This window comes from Lissotriton helveticus, chromosome 7 (assembly GCF_964261635.1).
Source record: "Lissotriton helveticus chromosome 7, aLisHel1.1, whole genome shotgun sequence".
Taxonomy (NCBI): Eukaryota; Metazoa; Chordata; class Amphibia; order Caudata; family Salamandridae; genus Lissotriton; species Lissotriton helveticus.
Genome location: NC_136068.1, coordinates 504,835,052 through 504,848,548, shown reverse-complemented (window position 1 = coordinate 504,848,548; position 13,497 = coordinate 504,835,052). Strand labels below are relative to the sequence as shown.

Sequence of the window (13,497 nt, the reverse complement as noted above, 5' to 3'; positions counted from 1 at the left end):
AGAATAAAAGAGGTATGTCAATGGTGCAAGCCGCCGTTGCATACAGGGATAACGAGGAAGAGCAAGAAAGCGAACAAATACTTAGGAGCAAGAAACTAGCAGTAGATAAATGCTACCCGATGTTACCAAATAAGGGACAAGGTCAAGAGGAAAGATCCGAGAAAGATCCATTAATGTCCCACTTATTAAGCTCACCTCCACCTTATGCGTTAGACGCTACTACAACGCCAAAGCGTTTTTCTATACCACGCCCCGGCGCACGAAACGCAGCTCTTGCACACACGCCAGCTACTGTTCAGCTGGTTCCTACTTCTCCGGCGCAGCCTTCTCAAGGGCCGCCATCTTTGCTACCTACCCCATCTACTTCTACGACTTTGCCTACAGCTCCAGCTATTGTCTATGATACCACGTCTGCTACTACTTCAACTTCCTCTACTATTGCCTCTACTTCTTCTTTGCCTCAGCCTGTTTTTTCCAATGCACTTGCTCCTCCGCAAGCTTCTCCTTCTATTAGACAAAGAGTGACAGGTACCGTCACTGGTCTGCTTTCACCTTTCTTCGGGTCGCCTAAGACGACCCCTAAAACAGAAGATAGACAGTTACGTAGTACACTGCCTGATTACGAGGAAAGAAAAGTGCTAAATGAACTAGCCCGTAAATGGATTACGGATACTGTTAGATATGATGTTCAGTCTGTTATGGAAGTTTTCCGTCAATGGAATGCACCCACTCAGAGATACGTATTCGAAGAAATGTGTGTATATCTGGGCGAAGATTTGGAGACAAATGATCCCACATACACAATGAACGAACTATGGCGTACACGCTTTAAGTTCCACGAAGGCATGATTACAGGCAGAGATGTTGAGAGAGCGATAGAGTTATTACTCTCTTATAGGAGTAAAGGAAACGTCTCTAGATCATTATACGAAGACGACGTATCAGATAGGAAAAGAGCGAGACAGTACCCCATGAGAGAGGTTCCTCCGGTTTGGAGGGAAGGCGATGCAAATGTAGTACCGCCAATTCTGCCTCATTTCCAGCGTGTATGGGTACATGTCCCCTGGAAACGATCCGAAGTCTTGGCGCTCAAGCAGACATTGCCTGATCCTCGTAAAAACCCGACTGGGTATTATAAGGAATTATCGCAAACTGCAAGCTCATGTATAATGAATTTAGCGGACATAGACATGCTGTTTGGGAACGTTGTCCCACATCCTCTATGGAGCAAAATACGCCATACGAACCATGCCCAAGAACTAGGTGACTCATGGGCGAACATTGCCGCTATAGATGCTAGACAAATTGGTGGTTCTAAACCTGAGCCGTTAATAGCTGAACTTCCCGGTAGAATTATTGCATACATGAAAACAATAATGCCTGAAGTACGCGTGAACTGGGACAAGCTATCTTCATGCAAGCAGAAGAAAGATGAGAATGTGTCTGACTTTTTCACAAGATTCGAGGAGACTTTCACCGATCATAGTGGTCAGGATATGGCTACCGAGGGTGGCCAAAGATTGTTTGTAGACAAGTTCGTACATAATTTAATCCCTGAACTGTGTAATAAATTGAAAGATTCAGAGAGTGCTTGAGCTGTCTCTACGTCAGCTCAAATTTTAGCTACGGCCCAGTACTATGAAAATAGGCGCAAAGACGAGCTAGATAAAGTAGACAGAAAGACAAAAGATTTAAAAACTAAAGTTCTTCTCCAGCAAGCTTATCCGCCTCATACGGCTAGTCAGCCCAGTTATCAACCGCAACATCAGTATTCGAGAAACGCGCAAGGAAACGAGTTTTCCCACCAGCGTATTGCTTATGGCCCGAATCAATGTGCATATTGCAAGGAAGAGGGTCACTTTAAAAGTAATTGTCTGGCTCTTGCGCGACGTTTGAGCGGTGCTTCGGGTGTAAGGGGAAGAGGTGTTCAACATGCCCCTAGAGGTAGGGGCCGTGGAAATTCCACACAGAATACAACTTCTTTTACGCCTCAGAATTCAATGAACAGCTTCGGCCAACAAAATAATGCGTCGACCAGGTCAGCTCAGTACTATGCTGACGACTATTACACCGAAAATGAATACGAGGTTAACGATTGCTAGGACAGCCATGGACAAAGAGAGGGAGTTGTTTCAGTTCCAGTAGATCAGAATGGACCTTATGTCGAGGTAATAGCCTCAGGAGTGTCAGAGCCATTTCTGCTGGATACTGGTGCTACAAAAAGTTCTATCATGCACTCGAAACTTCCTGGCGCACCTTTGTCTGGCGAAATGAATGTCTCAGTAGGTTTCTCTGGCGCCCCTGTTAGAAACCCGATCTCCAGTCCTGTATCTCTTTCTATTGGTCCATGCGAATTAGAGGCACCCCTCATTCTTACAACAGGTTGTGGTGAAAATTTGTTAGGATTGGATTTGCTAAAAAGGTTATATGCGACTTTGTACTGTTCACCATTAGGAGTACAACTTACTTTCGGTAAGAAAGTCATTTCTCCAATGTATGTGTCGAAAGAAAATATTGCAACTGAATTGTCGTGTCTTCCTGATGCACTCTGGGCAAACGGTTCTAATGATGTAGGTCGTTTGGAGATAGCACCGTATGTCATAACGTTGAAAGCCAACATTAGGTTGCCACGTATTCCCCAATACAAAATATCTAGCGAATGTGAAAAGGCGTTATTGACGATTGTTTATGACCTGATTGATAAAGACGTCATCGAAGAAACAACAGGAAATGTTTGTAACAGTCCAGTTTTGCCCGTCTTAAAACGTACTGATCCTTCACAACCCCCTGTGTATAGGTTCGTGATCGACCTCAGAGAAGTGAACAAGATAGTTATCCCACAGTTTCCAGTTGTCCCCGACATTACTGCTTTATTGACGATGGTTCCAGCTTCAGCAAATTGGTTCTCGGTGATTGACCTGAAGAACGCTTTCTTCAGCATCCCGATTGCTGAGGAGAGTAGAGATATTTTCGGATTTAATTTAGGAGGACGAAGTTTCCGCTTCAAGTGCGCTCCTCAAGGCTACTGCGAAAGCCCATCAATATTCAGTCAGGCCCTGAAAACACAACTAGACACGATTGTTCTACCAAATGGTTCAACTCTGATTCAGTATGTAGACGATCTACTGATCGCTGCAGACACTGAAGAGATTTGCAAGAAAGCTACGTTATCATTATTGCATCACTTATGTGACATGAAGCACAAAGTCTCTCTTTCCAAACTACAATTTTGCCGACAAGAAGTAACCTACTTAGGTCACATCTTGTCGAAGGAGGGAAGGAGACTGACACCAGAAAGAATACAGGCAATCGCAGAACTAAGTGCCCCAAGGACACAGAGAGAGGTTCGAGCCTTCTTGGGCATTACATCGTACTGTAGACAATGGATACCGAATTTCTCACTACTAGTTAAACCCTTGCTGGCACTACTCTGTAAAGACACGCCAAATCCTATGCCTTGGTCTGAAGATTGCCAGACGAGTTTTCACAAGTTGCGTGATGCATTATGTTCGGCTCCTGTGTTGGGAAACCCCAACTACAGTAAGCCTTTTACATTATATGTCCACGAGAGGGAAGGTTGTGCATTATCAATTTTAACACAACATTTTGGGGACAGACAGCGCCCATGCGCGTATTTTTCGGCAACTCTAGACCCTGTGGCTAAAGCCCTACCAAGTTGTCTGAGGGCTACCGCCGCAGCAGCTGTCTGCATCCGACAGTCCGCTGGATTAGTCATGAATAATACTCTGATCGTTATGGTTCCGCATGCAGTAGACATTTTACTAAACAGGACGAAGACACAACACCTTACTAGCGCTCGACTATCCAGTTACGAACTTACGTTGCTAGCAAGTCACATCCACATAAAGAGGTGCGATACACTGAATCCCGCAACGTTATTACCCATTCCGACAGGAACAGACGAGATTGATAAACATGACTGCTGCTTTAGGACAGAAGAAGAGACAAAAGGGAGAGTAGACCTACAGGACACTCCCCTTCCTGAATGCAATGATACTTTATGGGTTGATGGTTCATGTTTCAAGCTGCCGAATGGTGATACGACTGCAGCATATGCCGTAACGACATTACACACCATTATAGAAACTGCGCGAATTTCCCATAATTCTGCACAAGCTGCAGAGCTAATTGCGCTTACAAGAGCATGTGTGTTAGCAAAAGGAAAACGAGTGAATGTGTACACTGACAGCCAATACGCCTTTGGTGTGGCTCACAGTTTTGGGAGATTGTGGCGTGAACGTGGGTTTCTTACGTCACATGGTGCAAAGATACAACATGGTCAGCTAGTTAATGAGCTCCTCCAGTCACTGACCTTGCCACTACAAGTTGCCATTATAAAATGTAGTGCACACAAAAAGATTCAGGATGATGTTGGCCGCGGGAATGCATTTGCAGACGAGGTTGCGAAAGAGACTGCAAGGAACACAATGAGTCGGATGTATGTTGTAGGTCCCGCTAGATGGATTACTGATGTAGGAATGTGTGAGGACACCATTGAAAGCGTGAAATCTATACAAGCCGAGGCAACTGAGAAAGAGGTGAATGAATGGAGAGAAAGTAAGGGTAGATTAGATACGAATGGTTGTTGGGTCGAATTGTCAGAACACCAGCGATGGTTATTGCCTAACGCCTATGTACTTGCAGTAGTAACAATGGCTCACGGATTTGCACACATCAGTTCGAGAGGAATCTGTAAAGTATTGGCCCCAGTATGGCAAAATAGCAACATCCCGAAATATGCAGAGAATGTGGTCAGAAACTGTATGGTGTGTTTGAAGTACAATCCCGGTAGGGGAACCCCAACTCCAGCTGGTCATTTTGCGCCTCCAACGTATCCGTTCGAGGTTTTGCAGCTCGATTACATTCACATGGAGAGATGCAACAATCTGAAGTATGTGCTCGTTGTTGTTTGCGCTTTCTCCAGGTGGGTGGAAGCGTACCCCCTTAAAGACAATACTGCCTTGTCAACCGCGAAAGCCCTTGTCAAAGAGTTCTTCCCGAGGTTTGGCATGCCTAGAATTGTCTGGAGTGATAATGGAAGTGAATTCGTAGGACGCGTGATGAAGAGAGTGTGTGAATGTTTAGGCATACAGCAAAAATTCCACTCTGCGAATCACCCCCAATCAGCTGGATTGGTAGAGTGCTACAACGGCACTTTAAAGCTCAAATTAGCCAAGATCCAAGCCAGTACAGGTCTCAAATGGCCCGACGCCTTGCCCCTAGCACTCTTGTCAACTAGGATGACTGCCCATTCCAGATTAGGACTTAGCCCTCACGAGATAGTGTTTGGCCGCCCAGCCAACGTCTGGGGCGTGCCAAGACCAAAGAAACTTAGCGAAATAGAGCACCCCGTACTGCTTGACTATTTGTGCGAATTGACAACTAAATTGCGTGTTTTACACCAACAGGTTCACAGTTCCTCTCCACCAGCCTCTGACAATCCAGGTCACTCCATCACACCCGGCACGTGGGTCTTGGTGCGGAACTTCCAGCGCACCAACAATGGACAGCCGAGGTGGACTGGACCTTACCTGGAACTTCTTTCCACGAGGTCAGCGGTTCGGGTGGACGGCAAAAAGAACTGGGTGCACGGGACCCATTGCAAACGGCTCCCTCTGCCCCTTCCATACGCCTGGTGGGTCAACGAAGGAATTGCCGACTCCGAGTCAGAATCCATACCCCGCTTCATCCCTTTCAGCGATGCACGTTTAAAAGAAACTGGTACCGAAAAGGAGAGTGATCGTATTTTACAAGGACTTGTGCCACCGTCTATGCAGTTGGACACTACCAAACCTGAGACATTGTTTGAAGACCACACCGTACCTGGGAAAGAACAGTATAATCTAAGGTCAAGACAAAGAGACTAATAAAAAAAAACGCAAACGAATGTGATTTTCCCTTCCCCCAAGAACTATTTTTGATTTTTCAGCTCTCTCACTCTCAGGAAACTTGCTCATTTTTGATTTTCGAACCGCCATCCGGTTCTGCTGCTAGGGTCGCGGTTGAAGGCTGGGGAGTGCAACTGGGGACGTTTAGGTCAACGGTTCTGGTTGGTCCAAGGGAGTTACCCTGGACTGAACAGAGCGCACCCCCTGGCAGAACCAACCTACCACCGCGGGCAGCAACTAGAGGATGGAGTTTCCTAGGGTAAAGAGACCTACCAGACTCCCAAACTTTGAAAGACAATTATGCACTGTACTGGCCAAAAGAAAGTTTCTGATAACATGTATTTTAATGTTGTGTAGCATAACGATGTTTTTGACTGGTTATACTCTATTCGTATTCCAAGTTACCTTTTCAAATGACACCCGGCCACAGCCTCCTCCTACTATCTCTCCACACTACTTTCACCCTGAACACGAATCTGCCAGAAGACTCGAATTTGTAAATAACTCATTTCTTCAACTCCTACACCAACACCAGTCCATCATGAACACATCGAACTGTTGGATATGTGGACTCATGCCACACACGACGGATAAGGGTATCCCATACTTCATCCTGCCTTTCAGTTATTATGGTTCTCTGTGGGCTTTCCAGACCATGTTCCTATTCGCCCTAGAACCATACCCGACACGTTCTACTGAAAGTGATTCCAGTAAAAAGGCACTAATAGCAGGGATAAGAAATATGAGTAGAGAGTTCGACACCTATCTTACGATTCCCAAAGATGAACTCACTCCGTACACTCGTTGGAACGTAACCAAATATGGGGTTTACCCGAGTAAGAGCCAGACAGCAAAGAAATCCCGCCCAGTTTGGATAGTACCCAACCGAGGTCACTTATGTTTACAGGGTATCGGTAGGGATCCCAAAGCTCAATTAGGAAAGAGTAAATGCGCGGAAACATATGTGTTCGCTTCCCGAACTTCCCCTATATTATTAGCAGCCAAAGGCACGTACTTCGTCTGCCATGGCCAAGCTTACACGTGGTTGCCCCCTGACTTCTCAGGTACATGCTTTATCGCATTTCTGCTGCCTCCCACTTACACGGCCAGAGCAGATTACCATCGGACAAGGACAGCTAGAGGTGTCGTGAGTAAAGACGACACCGCGGGTCAGGAATTCGCTGACTTCGCAAAGGGTTTTCTGCCATTTTGGGGGCCTATGGTAAACAGCAGGAATATTCGCCAGTTATCGAGGATAGTTGAATCCGCCGTGACTACAACGGCCGGAGCCCTTGGAAATTTGACGACCGAACTTCAGTCGGATCGACTTATGACCCTTCAGAACCGAGTTGCCCTAGATATCATACTCGCCGATCGTGGTGGTGTGTGTAGAGTGATCCAATCCAGTTGTTGCATTTTCATCCCTGATAACGCACCGACGGTGTACCAAGCCATCTCTAAACTACACGAAATATCTGATTCCCTCCACGTGGAAAAAGGAGATTGGTCCTTACTAGGGTGGTTCTGGGAACTGATCGCTACATGGGGATGGAAAACACTGATCTTCATTGGGATGATCTTAGCACTTCTGTTTATGTTCTGCCTGTGTATACAGTGCGCTCCTGCACTATGTGGCCTCTGTGCTACGTCATGTGTACGGAAGCCTGTGTCAAGAGACGAACTGAGCAACAGAATGATGTTACAGCAGCATCTCCACAAATTCCTTCATACGGATTTGGACTCCGATTAATATGAATTATTGCCTTACATAAGGGCAAAAGGAGGGTCTGTGGTTCTGAAAATCTGGACCCTGTTGTCATCCCGATATCGAGGTCCAATACCCGTGTCACAAAATATCAACGTACCATGACGAATTTGGTGTCAGCGAACCGATAATGATTAGGGCATCATTCCCATGCATTTGCGTCATAATCGAGGGTCGCCAACACCCCCAAATCGTAGTTTCCGTCCCAAACCCTTAGACTCCATTTTGTGAACGGCATCCATCTTACGTCTTGCCCTCATGATAAGTCAATTAAAGGTCGAGCTTGATCTAAAAGGACACGTCCTCCTTCCCTGACTTCCCCTTGACCTGTCCCAACTGACTCCATCGCCTTTAGCCAAACCTGTCTGGGCAGCCCCTCGCCCAGTGGCCAAATGCGATAGCATCGATACATAACATTCCTCAAACCATTCATTACATACAAACCATGCTTTCTACAAACACACACCTGTCCTGTTCCCTGTTTATGGCCAGTTTTATGACTAGGAGGTGCCTTCCTTTATTGGGGTTTCATCGATATCTGATGGGCGTTCCGGGCTTGGCAGAGTAATCTATCACACATTGGACATCTAAAATACGGGCTTGCCTACATGACTTTGCTCTTTTGTATTATTGTAGAAATATGTGTATAGCCATATCATAAACTCAAGAATTCTCGCTCGCAGCTATTATTTCTGTATATAAGGAGAAGGCTGGTTCTGTAAAAACGAACAGTCTCCTGAGAACACATGACCCGTGTTTGTCGTGCTTCTAGGACACCTGTTACTTGGTAGCTATCAATAAAACTCGATCTCTGACTCGACTAGAAGACTCCGTGTTTCTGTGGTCCGGAACAGGGAGAACTCAGAGGTCTTCGGGTGTTATCCCCTGGCACCAAACGGGTTCCTAAAAACCCGTTACCTCAGAACATACACTATACTTAATGATGCGATGGACGGTAGTTTTAGAATCTTTTTTACAGGAAGAAAAGATGTTTGAGAACCAACGCCAGTCATCCTTCTTTGGATTATTTAACTGCTAAGGTTTGATGTGATTAATTATTGCCATAACGTGAACTGTTTATGCATTTACTGTATTGTACTTTGATATAGTGCAACCTGATTTCTAATATGACTACACTTATTTTACAGGGTGTGTCATTTCTCATAAAAATACACGAATGAAAGAAAAGAAAAAACGGGAAAAGTAGCCCAGTTACCTGACTGAAGAGTATATTCCATCATTACTGAAAGAAATATGATAAATTAGTGTAAGTTATAAAAACAATTAGAAGGGCGAAGTACACACAGAAAAACACCAGACAAGCAACAACAGAGAACTGACCGCAATGTAGATTAAAGCAATGGGCACTATCATAAGCCACAGTAAAGTACAGTCACTCTGAAGAATTAGAATGTATTGCACACTCACGTAACACATTGCACACTTGTGATACGCACTGTACTGTAACATAAAGCACTGCAAGCAGAGCAAAAACAGAATTGAACATAGAAATGGAGGGCACTACACTAGACAACTGATTGAGCATGCCTCATAGGTATTTGATATTATAATGGAACTTAAAGTATTTAACTGGAAATAATTGAGAACCGATTTAAAATACACAGTACATGCTGATTCTAAAGGGAACTGCAACTGAATACAGAAATATATTATTGATAACTAAGACAGTTACTCATTTACTAAGCATCGCTGCCACACAAAGAAGTAACCCTAACATGAGAGGAGGACGAACTGAACAGACCATGTGCCACTTGGACTGGGATCTGAGCCCTGAAACCTCAGATTAAAAGGCTGATACACTTCTGACTGAACTGCAGGCAGAAGTAAAAGTCTGCAGCAAGAGCATGCCCACTATGAAACAAAAACAAAGTATGAGCAGCTAGGGCCAGCAAATGACAGCAAATCACTTCCTTCAAAGAAAGCCATGGATGAAAAATACAGCAGGCAGAAAGACCGAAACACAAAACCCTGAGGGGCTTAGTATGATGTTGTGACGTTCGCTCAGCTGAGCCGGCGGTGGCGACCGTCACGAAATCATAACGGGTGAAACAACCCCCGCCATAGTAATATGGCGGGGGTTTTGCGGCGGACGCAAAGTGCGTCCGCCGCTTTTCCGCCGATTGGCAATCGTTTCGATTGCCGGCTGGGCGGAATTGGCCCCTAATATGGTGGCGGTGCCTAGCTGGCACCGACATCCATATTAGGTTGTATTGCTGTCCAGGCCTTTCCATGGCGGCCTTGGCTGGTGAATCGCTCTGGGGGCCCATTGCTGTCCCCGGGGGGGGTGGGGGGCTGAACTTGGGGGGTACCTATTGTACCCCCCTACATTGCTATGCACACAGTGGCAGGCACCTCGCGGTGCCTACCATGTTGTGCATGGGAATGCACGTCATGTCATTTGGACATTGCGGCGGGTCCGGCTATGGGCAGCAACTGTCACAATGTTAACTTCCGGAATGCGACCGCCAGTGTGGCGGTCACATCCGAATCAGGGCTGCGGGACCGCCGCATGTCTGGCTGCCAGTCCCGTTTCCACTGTGATGGCTAAAGGACTCCTCAAGCAGCGATACGCATTTTACCATTGAATTGTCCTAGTACATGTGAAGAAACAGGAGCGTATACAAAGTTTAAAAAAAAATCAGGAATCCCCAGATACAAACCAGGAGTTTATATAACTATTGGCTTTTCACAAATAAGAGGGATCTTTAAAGCAAATTATGGTCAATCAGTCAGTTCAAAATCTTTATTCAGCCGTTAGGAAAAAGAAGGTGCTGAGACAGAATATCGAGTTGGAAATTTCAACTTGCACAAATATCGAGTTGGAAATATTGTGATTCAGGAATATCAACAGCAAGAATATCGTGGTCAAGTATATCGAATTTAAGGTAAGAAATATAGTTTGAAAAAAATATAGAAGTCAATACTATTGTTTGCAAAAATAACGATGTTTAAAATATCGATTTTTTAATTAGTGTTCTGTATTTTAGTTTATATTTTAAATGTATGTGATGTATGTTTTTTTATATAAGTATTGTTTAGGTTCTTTAATATAGGTGTACATTTTTAGTAGTTATGAATTTTATTTTAGTTACATTTTGCATTTTTTAGTTCCGTAGCGTGTTGCAGGTTTATAGGAGAATAGGATGGGAAGTAATTTAATAATAATAAATTGATGATTATTTTTTATGTATTTAATTTAGATTTATTTTTTTTCAAAACCATCTTTATTGGCATTTCAAACATGGATTGCGGAAACATTCACAGTACTCCAAACACTGGAGAGACCGTAAGCAGATCATCGTGAATCACAGTGGCAGCAATCAACATATGTAAGCGGATGAACCAAATGACATTAACCTCCCGGATCCCCCCCTCCAACCTTAATTTAGATTTTACACATTAATTGTGGGAATTAATTTATTTGTAATTATGTATTAATTGGTTGTTAAATAAAATTAATTCATCATTAATTATGTTAATTGGGGAATTTCTTTTAGGGGCCGGTTGTGGTGTTTATAGGGGTAAAGGGTGGGAAGTTATTTATTTTTGATTCTGTTCATTTATATTAATTAACTGATTGAAAATTGAAAGTGGAAATTGTGTTATTAATTTTAGGTGTGAGTTAAATAATTAAACATAAATTACTTCCCACTCTTCACCCCTATAAACCCCAGAACCCGCACCTAAAATTAATTACACAATTTCCGTAATTAATTTACTATCAATTCATTAATATTAATTAAGAACTAATTATTAATTAATTAAAAACAAATTACTTCCCACCCTTTACCCCATAAAACCCACAAACCACACCTAAAAAGAAATCACACAATTGCCATAATTAATTTTCAATTCATTAGTTTATATAAATTAACAACTAATTATTAATTAATTAAACATATATTACGTCCCACCCTTTACCCCTATAAACCCACAACCCACACCTAAAAAGAATTACACAATTACCATAATTAGTTATTGATTAATACATTCATATTAATTAACAACCAATAATTATTACAAATAAATTACTTCCCACAATTACCATATAAAATCTAAATTAAATACATTAAAAATAATCATTAATTAATATAATTAAATTTCTTCCCACATTATTCCCTTATAAACACACAACCCGCTGCAGAACTATAAAATGCAGTTTTATTAAAATACAATTCATAACTACTAAAAATGTAACACATATATTAAAAAATATTAACAATAGTTATACAAAAAACATATATCACATACATTTAAAATATCAACTAAAGTATATAACACTAATTAAATTATCGCTATTTTAAACATCTATATTTTTGCAAACAATAATGACTTCTATATTTTTAAAAACAATATTTCGTACCTTAAATTCGATATTCTTGACCGGGAAATTCTTGCTGTCGATATTTCCGAATCACGATATTTCCAACTCGATATCTGTGTATGTCGACATTTCCAAATCGATATTCTGTCTCAGCACCTGACCTTCCCACGTAAATCCCTCAATGGACATTCTGCAATGGTTGGCCATTAAAAAAAACAATAAACACTACAGCAGATATCTGGGTTTTTTAGCATTTGAAGATAAATTAAGGCCTCTCTGCATTTATGGAAGGCTAACATTTTCAAACTGAGTTTGAGACAAAGTTGAAAAATGTGCGACAAAAGCTGAAAAAGAAGGTAAAATGCAACGAAGATTGCTCTGCCGTTCCACAGCAGGAGCAAGGAGGCAGTGAGCTGTCTTTGCCTCGTCAGAAAAGCACATTAAGAGTGAAACCGTTCCAGATATCAACCTAAAAAGAAGGGACTTCTCCTAACGTGTGAGCTCAGAGTAGGGTGCTGTACTATGTCTCCTGTCACAAGAGTGAGATAATTGTTACAAACGGTATGTTTTCTAAGAGCTTCGTGGGTTCTTTGTGTGGAAATAAATTTAGCATACCTGGACTTGACAACCCTCTTATCAGATTTAATAATGAAACCAGGGGCACTAAACAATCTGATGAGACCAATGCCAGAAAAAGATTTACTGACAGTTCACCATGGGAAGGAAAGCACCTTATCCTGGCTAAGACAATCCACTATCACTGCTCTATTAGAACTTGCTTCATTATTACTCCACACACTCACACAAAACAGGAGAGGAGACAGTTTGATGGTGTCTGAAATATAATCTAATTTCAACTGAGTATGCACAATAAAATTAGCACGAGAGCCGGGGATTCATCAACCACCTATTTTCTTCTATCTGCATGGCAGAAACATTATGGGGTCCCCACACCCCTGCTCCGTATCTTGGTGGTGGGACACATTGCATTTTACAGGCTTTAAGATAGCGGAGATGGTGGTCCTACCATCCTTCTTGGGAAGATTAAAAAGAGAACATGCCGCTCTTCCAAGTCTCTGACGTGCTGTATTCACTAGTGGCTGCCAGGAATGGCCTGAATCGAACAACATACCCAAAAAATCTAATATTCAGTGCTGCGCTAAGGTGTTATTCATTCTGGTTTAAGTATGTCGAGATTTTCCTACAAGGCCCACAGGTCATTATGTGGGATTTCCCAAAAGTAGTTTTCATATCAAGGGTACACATGAATTAAACAAACGCTTTGACTAAAATACGCAGTGCACGGGGTCTCCTACCCATCAAAACCGTGTTGTCTGCATATAAGTGAGCCGGGACGGCCTAGTGGACAATTTTAGGCACATCCCTGGTACAGCTAGTTAAGTTTGTGTTCAAGTCATTAAAATTTAAGGTTTAAAAACAGGGGTGCCAAAACGTACCCCTAGCGCACCTCAATTGCT

General features: G+C 42.9%; 1 protein-coding gene across 1 annotated transcript in view; it reads right to left on the bottom strand.

The window, feature by feature from the left end:
* LOC144768685 (uncharacterized) overlaps positions 1-13,497 on the bottom strand; it is a 9,047,330-nt gene that overhangs the window by 7,433,786 nt on the left and 1,600,047 nt on the right. The window contains exon 9 of the mRNA XM_078652515.1: positions 8,891-8,917. Coding sequence (XP_078508641.1) covers positions 8,891-8,917 — 27 coding nt within the window. The remainder of the gene's footprint in view (positions 1-8,890; positions 8,918-13,497) is intronic.